The 16,917-nt window shown below is 42.5% G+C and overlaps 1 protein-coding gene across 2 annotated transcripts in view; it reads left to right on the forward strand.

The window, feature by feature from the left end:
- Window positions 1-7,992: 7,992 nt before the first annotated feature.
- AEBP2 (AE binding protein 2) overlaps window positions 7,993-16,917 on the forward strand; it is a 56,884-nt gene continuing 47,959 nt past the window's right edge. For both annotated transcript variants that reach the window (XM_074902238.1, XM_074902239.1), the window contains exon 1: window positions 7,993-8,658. In XM_074902238.1, coding sequence (XP_074758339.1) covers window positions 8,045-8,658 — 614 coding nt within the window. In that variant the 5' untranslated portion in view covers window positions 7,993-8,044. The remainder of the gene's footprint in view (window positions 8,659-16,917) is intronic.

Consider the following 16,917-nt stretch of genomic DNA (forward strand, 5'->3'; position numbering starts at 1 on the left):
CTACTTTCTTCCTCCTGCTGAAATCCCTTTTCACATTCAGTGAATGCCATGCACAGAAAAGTAGGTTGTTCTCATCAATCTCCCTCTCTCTCTCAGATTTGATTGATTGAGAATAGAGAGGGACGCTGTACTTCCATGGACCTGACTTTTTTTCCATGCACATGATGGATCCTTAATCTTATAGGAAAGGTTTGAAGAGTTATGGTTTGGAAACATCATCTTAATAGCTCAGAAGACAAATACACTATCTGTAATAAATATCTGTTGTTAGTGGCAAATGACAATAAAGTCATCTTGCTGGTTTTGTAATTGTTAAATTAGTTTCTGCAGTTCAGCAAATACCATAACAATGGAAAGGCTACATTTTGGATGCAAATCTGAACTTCTCTGAAATACAGATGTTTGCTCGTTCTCAAGCCTACCAAATAATAATTTCTATTTAAATACACTAATTCTCTATATCTCTAGCTGTTTCATACACATTCCATGACCTGAATTTTTCTTGTAACATAAGCAGAGCAGTGGAGAGAGAAGTGGAATCGTCCAGCTGTTAAGGTTTTGGGAAATCTGGGCTTTGATACCTTCTCCATGACAGAATCTTGCCCAAGGCTGACTAGACTGTGTGATAAATGCCTCTCCTAACGTTAACATCTCTCCCTTAATTCTCTAGCATGTCAAGATCTGGCAATCATGGAAAATATGTAATCTTAGTTGCTCGTCACTTTTAATCTCACAGGATTTAGCAGGACCCTAAATTTGTCATGCATGCTATCATGGGAATTCTGAATGCAGTCATTAGTCTTTCAGGCTGCACCTAAACCTGCCTGCAGGGACTCACTGCTTGCTCCCAGTCACGCAACTCAGCGCAGTTTCTGTGGCTTCTGACCAGGGCCCCCTTCCCATCCTTAGAAATCATGGTGCAAGCCATGACCAGTGTGAACACAGTTTTCATTCCCATGTGAAGCTGTGGCAAATTATACGGTTATATGTGGGAACTCAGAAAAGTATTTACCATTTTTGCAGATTTGGCAATGCCTGTGTCTTTGTGTAATGCGGAAATAATATCTCAACTTTACAGAATCACAGAAAGGTTGAGGTTGGAAGGCACCTCTGGAGGTCATGGAGTTCAACTCCCCTGCTCAAAGCAGCATCAGCTAGAACAGGCTGCTCAGAACCATGTCCAGGTGTGGTTTTAGTATCGTCAAAAATGGCAATGCCACAACCTCTCTGGGCAACCTCTTCCACTGCTTGACAGCTTTCACTGTGCTAAACTTTTTTCTTAATAGAATTTTCTGTATTTCAGTTTGTGGCTATTGCCTCTTGCCTTTCACCAGATACCACTGAGAAGCATCTGGCTCCATTTTCTTCACTTCCCCCCTCAAATATTTATACACCTTGATAAGATCCCCCTGAGCCATCACTTCTCCAGGCTGAAGAGTCCCAGCTCTCTCAGCCTCTCCTTGTCTGACATGCTCCACTCTCTTAATTATCTTCAGGGCCCCTTCTGGGCCCCCCACAGCATGTTCTGGGAAGCTGAGAACCATGGTTGGAAGGACATGCATTCACAAGAGCTTGATCTTGAAAAGATGAGAGATTCTTTCAAGAAAAAAGGAAGAAAAAAAAAACAGGCACAAAAATTATAACGAGATTTTCATTTAAATTTTAAGAATATTAATTTTTTTAAAAAAATTAAGACCGTTCTGTGAAAAACTCTTATTCTAATTATGACCACAAATGGAAGAAGAGGAGTTTTAAAGTAATCCTAGAAGACTGTGGAAAAGCTGCTGTAAACTTGTACTCCTTCCAAGCTGTGATTTGTATTTAATTAGCATTCAATTCATTATGCATTTCTGTTTGGTTGTAATGGTTACACACCGGTTTTGCAACATGCAAGATCTTGATTACTTTTATGGTTTTGAAAAGAATCTCCATGTGTGCGAAAAACGACTGCTCTTGACTTCACAACTATATTTTTAGATAAAAACTGCTGGGATATACTGCCTAGCATGCTTGTGCAGAATTGCCCCCTCCGTTGGGATGACCTCCCCTTGGTTTTATTGTAATGTAGGAACTGACCTGCAGAAAATAAATGGACATACTGGTGGCAACCTTGTATTTGTGGTCTGGCACACGCCTTCATTTAAAGCTGGAATCCGGCTCTGTTTTGCATAAGAATGTAGAAAACACGCATTCCCCAAATTAACAGCATGTAAAGACTCTTTAATCTGTAAGCAAATATATTATTTATCTCTGTTTAAAACTAATCTAAATTGCACCCTTTAAGAATGTTGATTCTTCTGAGACTTAAGAATTCTGTCTGCCTTTTATTGAAAAAGAGCAAACTATGCCAAGTAAAAAATGTACACAATGAGGTATAAGATGCTTCAGGAGGAAAAGAAAATGTCTGTGATAATTTATATATATTTTTAAATTATAATGTAAAAATATTGACTATTCATGACAGAGAAAAGATGCTCTATTTGCTTTTACAGTGCTATATATTATTGTTTTACCTGTTCTTACAATGTATTACATCAACTGTTTAAATTTCCCAATGTGGCATTTGGAAAACTTTCTGAATAATTTCAACACATTTTTAGCACATACTTATACAAGTCCCTGAAACTCACAAAAATTTAGAGTCATGGGGTGACAGGATCAATATTTAGACAGATACACCAGTGCAGAAGCATTGCACGTAGCTTTTGATTTTGAAGCAAATTCTGAGTTTGTTCTCCTTGGCATTTATAATAACTAATAGCTTGTCACAGCTAAATAGTATCCATTTGAAATTCTGTGCTTATGTTTCAGTTTTTGTAACAAGCTGTAAAGCACATAAACGAATGTATTATGAGGCCTTCTAATGCCTTGAACTCAAAGCTTTATATCTTTCACAAGAAATCTTCATACTTTCTTGTTTTGCTTTTTGTGTTTTCCTTCAACATCATTTGACAGCAAGTTCAACATCAATTAGCATGAATTTTAGAGAAAACGTTTTATGCACTTGTAAAATATCTGATTTTTTCCAATTATATTAGAGCATTTATGGAACATGAGCTTTCTCTAACTGTGTTTATCAGTGGCTTAAGGAAAAGATGCCCTCATCTCCACTGGGTTTGCAAGTTGTTATGATGATACAAATGCAAACATAATGACTGTTAAGATGTGCTTTTGGATGAGCTCCAGAATGATAAAAAGGGGGTTTCCATTCCTGAACTAACTCCCGGTCCTTTGTGTCACCTTAATAATTTCTTAATTTTTCTGTTCCTGTTTTTCCATCCCCAGAGTGGGCACAGTTACATTTAACTGAGCTGTCTGGAGTTTTTCGAAGTTTCACGACCTATCAGCAACAGAATGACTTTTTTTTTTTTTTTTTTTTTTTTTTTCCTCCTAGTTACCACTAAAAACAGTTCCTTGGTCTAGCTCATGGTGTGAATTTCAGAGACAGCTGTGCTGGCACAGCAGAAGAATGTGTCACCACGAGAGCTGTAACAAAGCGTGGGCAGGGAAGAGGGGGAAGAAGGACCTAGGCAGTATCTAGAATTCATATTGCGGCAAAGTGTTTTGTAAAGCCAGCCTACAGCCCCTGTGAGGGCTCACTGCCCAAGGTGGGAGAAGAGGGACCCCTGCCTAACATCGATTCCCAGCAGCCTTCCTTTGGCTGACCCAACCTCAGCAAGGCTTTAAGTTTCCTATAGTCATGGTTTCTAAGCAAAGAGTATGGGGAAAGATTAAAGGCAGCTTTAAAAAGAAAACAGCAACTGCGTAGAAGCCGAGTTTAAAGGGAGAATTAACTGGGTGCTGCAGGAGAGGGTGGGGTCAGAATTACAGAATGAGGCAGTTTCAGTCGGGTCTGAAGGGAAGGGTGAGAACCCAGTGCTGGATGCTTACTTGCAGCAACAGGAGACTGCAGCCTCCTCCCCCAGACCCTGAATTTGGATGGGGAAGGGTGGGGCAGAAAAAAGGGAAGGGTGCAGTTTCCAGAGGCTGCTGAGCGGGCAGAATATTGTGAGCAAGGTGAGTCATAAGGTTCAGGCAGCAGGAATTTCCTGCAGTGCTTAAGACATGCATGCGGAGGCAGGGGTGGGAGAAGGGAGTTCAGTGACCAAATGTTTTGGTTTACAGAATTTCCCCTGGTATCCTAACGAGTGCAAGACGGGTCTCACTTTTCCTGTATCTTAGGCCTATGGCATTTTTTTGCTCTCCTTATAGGCCTTTCTTACTGTTCTGAAGTGTTTTGCTTGCATACTACACATCATAGTATTATGATGCTGATCAACGTTAGGAAAAAACCCTCAAAAAAACTGCCTTACATGTGGAAAATCTTCTGATGATGTCACCTGACTGTCCATCAAAAAACCCTCACAAAACAGCAAAATTGGTGTGACTCAGGAAAAGAAGAAAATACTTTGGAGGGTGCTTATTATTGATTCTGCTGTCAGTGTGAATGCCCTGCATCCTGGTGTTCCCGAGGTAAGAGCATAAAAATCTTAATTTCTTCTCCCTGCTCTGCTGGGTCTGCAAAGTTGTTTTTTCTTGCTCTAGTGCAGAATGGTTCTTCTCGGACTCTTTGCCCATGAACAAGCTTCTAGTTTATCTACTTACTTTTTAAAAATTTTATACTTTATTGAGAATGTCTTCCAGGTATCACAGATTAGTAGGCCTCAACATAGACTTCTCAGCTTTAAAGCATCAAGTCTGTTGTAACCTTATCAAGCTAGCGTGAGCATACCAGAAGCACTTTGTGTGAACGACAGAGTAACATCCACCCTCAAAGCCTCAGTGGATGTCTAAGTTTTTTTAACCCAAAGGATTTCCTAAACAGTGTGTCTCCTGCTCTGAGCTTTTAACAGACCATTCAGATGCAAGTGATTTCAATCCCTTTGCAAATTCTAGACTCACCTGCTCTCAGATGGATCTCCCCTTTCAGAAAGTTTGAAAAGTCAAAACCCCTGGAGAAAAAAAGAGATTTACCTTTGGTAAGATGGGTATTTTTGTACAGAGAAAGCTCAGTAACAAGGAGTCTCAAGTAATCATTGCTGCTTGCACTTGATTAGGCTTTTATTATAGCGCTCAAGGCTGGATGCAGAATTTTGTGGTTTTGAAAAACGGAGAGCAGGACACCAAGAGATTTATCACAGAGTATTTATCTGATGCCTGCCTGCTGTGGTAGTGACCCCTTTGGTACTGATCTCTTGCTTAAATGCCAAGTGATTTCCATTAGGCAGGTTCACACCATCCTTCCTATTCATTTGTGTCCTGAGGTTTCCTTCCCTGACCCTCTCTGAATACACAAATTACCTAATGAGCTGGCGTCTCTACCGCTCTGCTTAGGAGAGTGGAAAGTGGGAGGTCTGACTCATCCTGCTTGCTTTTGGTACACAAACGCAAGGAGCCTTGCGTGCACACACGACCTCAAGAAACCCAGACAAACTTGGGGAAAAAAAAAATACATTGATGGGCTTGTGAACACACAGTGGAGTGGATTCTGGACAATTTACATAAGCGGAGATAGAGTTCTTTGAGATAACTTTCCCACCTTTTTTCTCATATTCTTAGGTTGTTAAAGGTGTCTTTTGCCTAAATCCTTCATACATTTTTTGTTTCTCACGACTTGATACCTCTCTAATTTCTGTCCTTCACTATGGCAGAGAACTCCAGAAGGGAATCAGTGGGTGGAAACGAGATAGGAATTACTTCAGCTACTGCTGTCTTCTGACTGAATCAAAAGGTATCCTTTGATTTTGAAACCTCATGATTCATGTTGGATAAGACTGGTGACAGCAACACCCACCCAGGAATGCCACATCTTCCTGAGTGAAAAGTGAGGTATGTTGTTACCAGGAGGAAGGAGGGGAGGCAGAAGAGGATGTAGAAGCTCAAGGTTTGCTGACTATTTTGGTGGTTAATAGACCAGTGATACATATATTACACAGATGAAACAACACTACAGCTGTCCTTGTCTTTTTTTTTTTTTTTTTTTAAGCATTCTTACCATTTCCACTTGCTAGCTGAGGCTGGTTTCTAGAAATCTGGGAAACTATCATCACATTTTTGCTGTTTCCAAAGTTCGCTTATGCTCCTTTGCAGCTTAAAGATGTCATTGATTTGTTTTCAAAGGTTAATCCAATGTCATGTCCCTTCGCTCCAACACTGTGCTGCTGTTTCAGTACTGTGGCATTCTGTTTTGACGCTGCTACACCATGGGTTGCTGGTGTGGATGCTAACAACTACATTTGTTGGCTGAGAGCCATCTCCAGCTAGGCTAACGCAGGTTTTAGGAGCACCCTTTCCAGATTTTAATCCGAAGTGTTAATTTCTCCTGGAATCTAGGATCTCTGTGGATATGCCAGTTACGCCTGCTGTAACTTGAACTGGTGATGTTCTTCCTGTTGCGCAGAAGGCACAATGTTTTTCTGAACTGATTTGTGGTTCTGTGTTTTGCAGTTTGTTTTTAAAGTAAACTACCATCACTTTTTTTTTTTTTTTTTTTAATGTGGCAAGCTCTGGTAAGTACTGACAGATGCATATAGGACATTTTAAATTAATGTGGAATAGCGCTTTATGCTTTCAGTTACCCTCTTCATCCCTCCAATAATTTGTCAAACTACTCGATTTCATCTGTGTTCAGATTCTACCCACCTTCTTGTTCTACTGCAAATCCCTGCCCTTTAACTTTTGATAATCATTTCCAATTTATCAAACTCTGTCTTGATGTCCATGTCGACATGACTCTTGTCAAAAACCCTGCCACATTAGTCTAGCATGATCTACCTTTAAACTTTATCCCGTTTTACATTAATTTTAAAATTACTTTAACTTTCAGAATTTGTTCAGAAGTCTTGTACACGGTTGACAGCTCTTTCACCTTTTTCCTTCTACGCATACAGAGCTGTTTTTTTTCAGATGGCACAATTACCAAATTAACAAACTTACTAACCCCATGCCTCCAGAACCGAATTTCGGTTCATGAGAAAAACAACCAATTTCCCCGGTTTTAGTATATTAAACTCTTTGGGTTTATTTTCCTTTAAATGCGGTAATCTTTATTTGGCACTTCCCTTTAGTCATACTGCTTTTGCCTGGTAGCCAATATGCCTCTTTACTGCAAATGGAGGTTTAAGGCCACATCTAGTTCATTCTCTTTGCTCTCTCCACTGCATAGCGCGACTGCTTTTTCATTCCTTTTTGCCAGTATGGCTGAAAACCTTTTTCTGTTTCCTTTGTGTCTCAGCTGAGCTCGTCTTTTGACAATTCTCACTGGGTAATGTCACATCGTCACCTCCACCCTGTACCTCTCTCTGCTGAGGAGCCTCGTTTCTCCCTTTCTCCCCAAGCTCGTCTCCCCGCTATTTCAGTCACTCCGAATGCAGTCAGCTCCGGAGTCCCCACAGCCTCCTCCCGCCAGCCCGTCTCCCTCGCACAGACACAACCGTCCCCAAGTCCTCCTCAGCCGTGACTCCCGGTCTCCTCGCCCCCTCCCGCTGGCAGCCCCGCAGGCCTAAGGCTACCGAACCTCCGACTGAAGGGCCCACGAGGCCGGTGCGGGACGCCAGCGCCGCCGGGGTTTGCCCGGGCAGGGGGGCGGGAAGGCGGTGTGGCGGCGGGGGCTGCGCCCCCTGGCCGGCGGTGCCTAGTTCCGGCCGGTCCGCGGGGCTGCCCCCGCCACACGCGGGCTCGGCCGCTCTTCCCCCGGGCGCGGTGAGCAGCGGGGACGCGCTTCCAGCGAGGCGCCAGGAGCGGGCCCGGGTCCCCGCCGCCCCGCCCCGCCCCTCCCGCGCGACGCCTCCCTCGGCGCCCCGCGCCCAGGGCCGCCGCTCCGCCCTTCCCACGTTTTTGTCCCGGGGCGCGTTCCGTAGCGCGTGCGGCGGCGGCCTGACCCCTCCTCTCCGCGGCTCGCGCCGCCGCGCGATCGTGCGGGTGAGAAGGGCAAGGGGAGGGAGCGCGGCCGCGCGCGCACGCGGGCCACGCGCACGCCCCCGCCCCCGCCGCGCGCGCCCGGCCCGGCCCCGCGCCGCTCCGCTCGCAGCGACTCGCAGGCGCCATGGCGGCCGCTCGCAGCGACATGGCGGAGCCGGAGGGGCTGCTTCCCGGCGAGACGGCGGCCGCCGCGGCCGAGGAGGAGGAGGCTGGGACTGGATCCTCGTCGTCGCCTTCGTTCTCGGCGGCGGCCGCGGCGGCGGAGACGGAGTCGCTGCTGCTGCTGAACGGCGAGGCGGAGAGCATGTCGGAGCCGAGCCCGGAGAGCGCCAGCCAGGCCGGGGACGGGGAGGACGAGGAGGAGGAGGAGGAAGAGGAGGAGGAGGAGGGCGGCGAGGAGGAGGAGAGCAGCCTGGTGGGGAGCAGCAGCACGAGCAGCGGCTGCTGCAGCGACGAGACCCGCTCGCTGAGCCCCGGCGGCAGCAGCGAGGCCGACGCCAAGGAGGAGCCCAAGGGCCCCCGGGGCAGCCAGGAGGACGGGCTGGGCCGCGGAGGCGGCGGCGGGGGGAGCAGCTCCAGCAGCGTGTCCAGCGGTGGCGACGAGGGCTACGGCACCGGCGGCGGCGGCGGCAGCAGCAGCGGCAGCAGCAGCTGCAGCGCCACGTCGGGGGGCCGGCGGGGCAGCCTGGAGATGTCCTCGGACGGGGAGCCCCTCAGCCGCATGGACTCGGAGGACAGGTCAGTTCGCGTCCCGTCCCCCCGCCGGCAGCCGCCGCCTCTGCCCTTCCCCGGCCCCTCCCGGGGCAGTGGGGTGTCCCTCGGGTCCCGGGGCCGGCGGGCGCCATGTCCGGTCGCCTCCCCGCCTCGCGGCGCCGGGGGGCTCTCCAGCCCGCCCGTCCGCCCCGCCGCAGCGGTGAGGAGGGCCCCTCTTCCCCGGGCGCCCCCCCGCCCCCACCTCCGCCCCCGGCCGCGGGGGTTGTCAGGGCGGCGGCGGGGGGCAGCCACAGGTTTCTCCGGCCAACTTGTGCTGGGCGGGGCGGGGGGCGGCCTGTGGCGGCGCGGCGGACCCTCAGTGCCCGCCGCGGCTTCGGCTGCTCCGGGCCCCCTCCCAAAGCTGCCCGCTGCTTTCGGGAGGAGGGGCCGCGCCCCCCCCCGGCCCGGCCCCGGGCGGCGGGCAGCGTGGGGGCCGCTGGGGCTGCGGCCCCCCCTGCGATCTGAGCACGGGGCGCTGCCTGTTCAGGTGGCGAGATTTGGTTGCCGCTTTCCTCGGAAGCTGCAGATTTTTTTCAGATGGTGCCTTTGGGGTTCGTTAGGGTTGTGGTTTACGCTGACGCGCAGGCCTGGGGTGTACCAAAGGTTCGGGGTGGGAAGTCGTCCCTGGATGTGGTTTTACCTGCACCAGCACCAGGGTCTCGGCGCTAGAGGCAGAAAGCTGAGTGGTAACCTCTTAAAGCATAAGGGGGAAAAAAAAAAAATCTAGTTTACTAAAATAAAAAGGAGGCCAGCCTTTCTGTGTTAGGTGTGTGCAAGTAATAAGCATGCACAATATTAAGCAAGGCTCAGTAATTTGAGGTTCGAAGTCATCTTTGGTTGAGTTCTGTAATAGTAAATGCAAAGATCGTTTCTTAGGTTTTTTGCATGGTAAAGGTATGCTTCGCATTTTACCAAGACTTTAGCTTGATTCTTGTGGAAAGGCACAACCAAATTCTCATACATGGTTGAATTCTACATTTCATGTCTGGTTTAGTCTCCTGAGTCAAGCATTTCAAAGAATATGACTTATGTAGTAGCTTTCCTGCATGTTGTGTGCAGTGGTTTAATCAACAAACTGAAAATAGGATGAAAAATGTACATAAGCAGTCTTAAAATGCTTGAGGTCCCTTTACTAATTTGTCTTTTCAGATAGTTTAAGAAACTTGCTATTTTTTTATTACAGTTTAGCATTAAAAAGTATCAGACTTTTTTGTTAGAGTTAAGTAACAACTGCGATTTTGTTGGGACTTTCTTAAGACAGTTTCATTATCAAGTGTGAAGAATTACATGATTTGGTGTAGAAATATACTGTGACTATAGATCAGATCTTTGTAGCTATACAGAAACCCATGTTTTAGGAGTGGGGCATCACTAAATCTATTAAGTGTTAAAAACAAACAAACATAACCCTCATGAGTCAGTTCCCCCCAAACATGGAATTGGCCTAAAAGTCTTAAGGTGAGAGGAGAAACTTCAGTTCTTTGTTTTCCATCTGACTTGATTTTAAGTCATAGGAGCCACATTTTCTTTCTTCCAAACTTGTGCAAGATAGAAGGGGGGGGGGTGGGTGTTGGGATTTTGTTTGGTTTTGTTTTTTCAAAAGCTGAGACTTTACATGAAATTGCATATGTATGGGAGTAGACTTCTGGAGAAATTAGTATATAATGGAGTTTTAAGATAATGTTTTATTGGTTTTCATTGAATTTAATCCTGATTTTATGTGAGTGCATGGTTGAGGAAATAACTTGCAGGGGTTTTCTGGAAGTACAGTGCATTATGCCTTGCTTGTGCACTCCAGAGTTACTGTTCTCCTTCCTTGTCTCTGTTCTCATGGTTCTCTTGATGTTGTCACACAGTTAAATCTCTGTGTGTACTTGTTATTTTTCCGTTCCAGTACCCTTGGTACAGACTTGGTTGCAGGAGTGGGATTCTTTGTGTTTGGTGGTTTAAATAAGGACTGTGCCTTGTTTTTAATCTCGGCAGTTTTATCTTGAACTGCCAGGCTGAAAACTTGGGGTGCTGAGAGGGAATTTTGCACTGTAACTTCAAAGCCTGCTTGTTGAGTTGGGTAGGAAAAGAGCAGTGCTACTGAGAGTGCCGTTTGTTAGTCCTGGTGATAGAAAACTTCATTTTGTGTGTGCTCCTTGCTGCAGCATGGTAGAATGCTTTATTATTTTTGCTGCGGGTAGTCGAGCAAGTCACTTCTTTGACCTAGTGATCCAAATGATTGCTGCTGCTTGGAAGCCAGCCACAACATAATCTTGTGCCTTTCAGATGGTTATAGAGACAAGCAGAATGTCGCAAAAGGTAGGGGATGTGCCAAAGAGGTAAAAGAGTATATGAGGTGGGATGGTGAAATACCAGGGGACAGCTGTTCAGAGTTGAGGTGGAGGTATAGGTTTATGATAATATATTAAAATTATTAAAGACTTGATGATTCACTGATTTGATCATCTCTGCATGAGAGAATGATGTTCTCTCTATTAAGTGATGTTTTATCTGAAATAGTATATTATACAGTACTTCATGACTTTTGCTGACTACCTGTGTCTGAAGTCCTAAGGAACTTGGTGTCTTATCTCACAGTGTATTGTAGAGTAAGATTACCTGGGGGAGGGAGGGGAGAGAAAAGGAAGAGGAGAGATTGAACTAACATGTTTGAATTTACAGTCCTTGGGTTAAGTGAGAGGAAGCTTGTAGAAGACTATACTTGGTAAAGATTCTTCTGCTGTAGGCAGGTTTGGTAGCATTCAGATCATGCCCCTAGGATTGGGATTTTTTTTTCTTGCTTCCTGTTTAGAAATTTGAATAAATAAGAGGGTGTGGTGAGAGGGCCTGAATTCCATGAGTGATCAAATTCCCATTTCCCTGTGTATGGTGTTTAGCATTCCCCACAACTATCAATGTGTTATCTTTTTGGTTTTTGGTTTAGGGATATCAAATATAAAGTACAAATAAAACAGCTGAACAGGAAAATCTTGCCAATGATCCAAAATATACTACTGTTCAGCAATGTCTATTACTAACATTTTGCATGTATTTTGAGAGTATCTGCTAATAGAATAAATAATTTGGGGCATTACTGTAGGAAATTTCTAAGTACGGAATGCAAGAAACAAATACAATGTTGAATATCAGTGCCTTGAAACTTGGGGTGAATTTTAACCAGCTATTTCCGTGCACCTAGCAGACTTTGTACTTTTTGTTAAAACATATTAATCTTCCACCAAAAAACCCCAGAAACCAAAAAGCAAAACCCAAACTGATACCTAGGATAACCAGGTGGCATTTTCAGTTCAGTGGTATTAGTAATGTCAGTTGAGTGCAGTAACTCTAGGACCGGTAGGTATCTTACTGATCTGCAATCATTCCATGTTTTTCCTGGGAATTGTGCTAAGTTCCCACTACTGTGCTGGAATTTGTCTACAACTTTACAAGCTTGGATCAGCTGGCTCAATAATAATAGGCTGCATTCAAGTATAGTTATCCTTCAGATTTACAGTTAGAACAAAGACTATTATCAGCATGTGAATGCTGCTCATTTTCTTGTGCCTTTCCCTAACTTCAGATATGTGCTGAAGGGTTGGATGTGTTTCTCCAGAGTTCGCTGGAGCAGCTAGTTTTACTACAATGCTGAGAAACATTTGAAAACACAGTAACCAAGTTTAGCATTGGGCCACAGGTACTGAAGCTAGACCTAAGCAGAAGTGTGGATTGCAGTATAAATCAGCTGGTCTGAATGTAGTGAAAATGCATTTGAGCTAATGGTGTGTTACTGCTTAACTGCAATATTACTTACAAACACTTAGGGTTAGATTACTGAAATAACTTAAATACTGTTTACTGGAAATTTTATTATGGAAGTATATTTAAATCTGAAATAGTTTCATTATCAGATTTTGTTTGATTTAGAGAACAGTGGTAGATCTTGCAATTGTAATAAGATGTTTAGCAGAAATATAAGTACCGAAGATATATGGAGTCTTTCTGTTCACCCTGGTGAATTTGTCTTGCATCTTTGTACACTCACCTAGAAGTTACCCCAGTCTTCCCTTCATACATCATCTTTACCATTCTTCAGCTGATTATCCTTTGCTTCGTTGTCTTACTAGGCAAGAAGCACTGAAAAAAGATGTTTTAGCTGGAGTTACCAGCTGTTTTGCTGACTGGAATATAAGTGCTGATTGACTAGCTGGTAGGCCAAATGTAACAGGTTGTCATTGGACCTATGTAGTAATCTTTCCCTCAGGCACAGCACTAATTAACATCCATCTTTCTCACAGAGCTGGCAATTTTTATGTAACTTCTAAGGCTTTTTTTTTTTTTTTTAGTCTTTTCACATTTACTGTTATTCACCAATAGAATCTGTTATTGAGAGGGACCAAGTCAAGGAATACTCAATAATACTCAGGGAAACTTTAGCTATTTTAAACATATTAGACTTGTAGAATACTTCTAGAAATTATTCTGTTCCTCTGTAATAGGCAAGTGGTTTTAAAAACAGATGTTTCAGAAAAAAATTTCAATAATAAACCTTTTTGTGCTTTAGTTTGTCAGGTTTCTTCATTTTATCGAGTGAAATGAGGCAATGTGAAACTAACAGGTTGAAAGATAAGAGATTTCGTCATGAAAAATCCAGGATCTAGGCTGAGATTTTTTTATCTCACTTAAAATGAAGGCCTTCTCAAACTTTAATATATATTCTGATTTTAAAATATTCATTAAAGATTTAAATGTAGTCTTTATCTAGTTTTTAAACTCTTAGAAGTGAAGAATTTTCAAAACTGACTAGGCAGTGACGTGAATTGTATGAGTGATGTTTATGAAGACAGAATAGTAATTTTGAAATATAATCAGAAAGGCATATGGTACTAATAGGTACACTTCGTGTATCCATGTGACCAGATTAGAGTGCTTCAGGCCTCTCTGCACGTAGTCTCACTTGTTCCTATCCAGGAAGTAAAGTATCATTCATTAGCATTTATGGCAAGGTGGTTAAGTCGTTAATTTTTTTTTTTAGTGTGTGTAATATTGACATGTTAGAGTGGCTATATAGAAGATCACCTGAGTTTCCAAAATTCTGCTGAAAATTATATTTTCATTGTTTCTGACTGCATATATTGTTGCTGTTATTTGTGTTCAGATTGCAAAATAAACCCCTTGTTTCTGTAATGATTATGTTTGGGCCTTTCTGGCACTGAAGGTGGGAAGATAAAACAAGCCCAGATATTTTGTATGGTGAGTATCTTTATTACTAAAGGTGTTGGTTGATATAATTGAGTGGTTAACATGAGGTCTTCTTGTGAACTAGATGGAGCTTGGTATAATGAACTGTTTGTAGTAAGATACCAATATGCTTCATAGAATTTGAGAAAAACTTTTTCCTCTTCAGTGTAAGAGAAAAATTACATTGCTTTTATGTTGGAATTGAACATCCATACAGGTCTATGCAATTTGTTTAAGTTTGTGACACCATTAAGCCTGGTAACTTCTGGATATGAAGTTTGATTGATGGGTTGTTTCAGGGGATTTCCTAGGCAGTAGTGGAAAGAAATGTTGTCTTTTTTTTTTCTTTTTTTTTTTCTTCCCTTTCTCTCCCTTTTCTGCTTTCCAGTTAAGTTAAACTGGGTGTTATGTGCAGTCTGAACATCCATTTGGCAGAGGTGTGACATCATGCATTTCTGGAATTGGTCACAGATAAAACTTTTCTGGATGATGCAGTGAAAATGTTCTACCATAGCCACTCTTAACACAAATCCGCACAGCTTTTCAGTAGCTTTAATATATTTACATCTTTTTGAAAAACACTATCCAATTACAGAGTAATGGGGGAATGAGCAGTGCGCAGAGCTATCATGGAATACAGCAATATGGAAGTACACCTAGAACCCGTTGTGTTTGGGTCATTGTCGAGCAATCTGTTATTGGGTAGGAGGTGGGGACATGGCGTAGAAGGGAGCGGATGGAGCATTTGAGATCGGAATAGAGGTTTCTGGTAAGGGAGAGATGAGATACACAGAAAGCTTTTGATATGATAGGGAATGAGATATGTCTAATAGCCTAAGGAAAAAGCAAGAGCTTAACCCAAAGGAAGTGAAAGATTGGTCTCTGCCATAAAAGAGCAAAGTAATTGCAGGGAATCCTTGAAACAGGTGGGAATGTAATCTCCAGTTAACTTGTGCAGGAGAAGGGAGCAGAAGAGAGTAAGGAACTCCTTTGTGTGAACACTTAGTTTTATCCACTCTCCCAGTTATTAAAAAAATATGGTGGCATGACTTGCGGAAAAATGCAAATGGTAGTTTTGGAAGGCTCACTCAGGTAGAGGTTTCTTTGTTTTGTTATCTATCTGTCTAACCGGTACCTTTTTATAACATTATATGCATTTTGTCTTCAGTTGTTCATGTTTAGAATACAAACATGTTCAAATAAATTTGTTTTAGAAAATCAAATATAAATATTCTATGGTATGCTTTCTGTTTATCATTGGTTTTGTGATGTACTAAGATAGTGTTTGCAATTCTCAGATTCTGATTTTGCAAAACTAAAAAACAACAAAGAATTGGGGAAAAAATGAAGCCTTTCAAGATACTGGTGTAGTTTTTTTCTCTTCATGGTGGTAAAATAAAATTAAAAAACCAGAAACAAATCACAAAAAAACCCACAATGACCTGGGATTTCTTTTCCCATATCTAATTTTCTTCTCTATACTAGAATTTAAGATGTTAAATATCGTTTGCTAAATTTCAGATGCTAACATTTAATGGATACTTTCTTTAATAGAGGGTTATTTAAGGTATATGCAAATATATTTGATAGTGATAGAAAAGCAAAATATTTGTTATGATCTTGAAAGTCTTTGTTGTCATCCTGATGCACCGTAGAAGTGCTGTAATTCACATAGCTTGTGTAGTGTCAGAGGGAGTAAAATGAAACTAAGTTGTTTGAGAGACTTGTGAAAGAGGTCATTATTAGCACATATAGTGGTAGGATAATTTATTAAATATACTTTGCCTAAATAAGAATATAGCATAAGCAATCTCCATTTATTGTTAATGTTGTTCCATGCAGCATCTTGTACAAATTACTAGTTCCCCTGTAAAATTGCGGTGAAGCCCTTATTTTAATCATTATAGTTTATTGTGCTGTAATCATAACTTAGATTCCAATTATAAAATAATCTTAAAGGTGCAAAGAAAATATTTTCATTATAAACACAGTAAGCAGAGAAAAACATTTATTTTAATTTGAAATAAAACTACTCTTGGCATGCCTTTTAAGTACACTGCTTAGGCTAAGTTGCTTGCCAGGTTGTAGATTAGACAATTTGTACAAGTAGTAGTTAATTCGGTGTCCAGCAAAACAGACCTTAATTTATGGCCTTTCTATTATGAATTGGGTCAGTTAGTGGAGTTTTACTTTGGTGGTTTCTCTGCTTTTGATGCCTGATTAATACCTCAAGTAGTATCTATTCACTGAGGTACGAATTGGCAAAGCTGCTACTTCACAGAATGTTATCCTATCTGTGTATTTTTATTCTCTTAAGTTGAACCTTACATGATGATAACTGAAACTAGAGGGGGGTTTTAGGTCTCCTCTGGGAGTTTTGCATCATTCTTTGGTCATTTTGTCTTCTGCTCATATTCCAAGTTTGGTGTTGTGGGGGTGAGGGAAGGCATCCTGAGAATGGGAGGGTAATAATTAGAGTGAGTAAAACTTCCTTGATACCGTGACTGAAGGCTGTTAACTTGCAGTGCTGATTGGACTACTTCATATTTGATTAGGGTTCTCAGAATGGAAAGCGTCATTCAAAAAAAAAAAAAAAAAAAAAAAAATCTAATTCTGGCAGTTCTTTAATGACTGAGTTTGTTTCTTCTCTGCCTAAGATGTGCTAGTGAACATACTGTTTTATCAGTAAAGATTGAAAATTATAAACCACTTGTTGCTGTTTCCTAACTTTCTAAGGAGATTTTTCAAGCTGAATATAACATGGTTCCCAGAAATTAAAGTCACTTTTATTTGTACCTTTAAGGCAGAACCACTTACAGTTTCTTGATTTGTGTAATCCTTTTGCATAGGTAGTCTTTGTGCTGTCATATCACAAGGCATGCAAGTTTAACTGGCTGTACTCTCTCACAGCTATTTTGATATTTTGGCATTCCAAGTTTCTTTGTTGTGTTACCCATTCCTCTCTATGATACAAATCCAGTGATAGCTTGGATTTGTATTATGTAAATATTATGAGCC

This window comes from Athene noctua, chromosome 3 (genome assembly GCF_965140245.1).
Source record: "Athene noctua chromosome 3, bAthNoc1.hap1.1, whole genome shotgun sequence".
Lineage (NCBI taxonomy): Eukaryota > Metazoa > Chordata > Aves > Strigiformes > Strigidae > Athene > Athene noctua.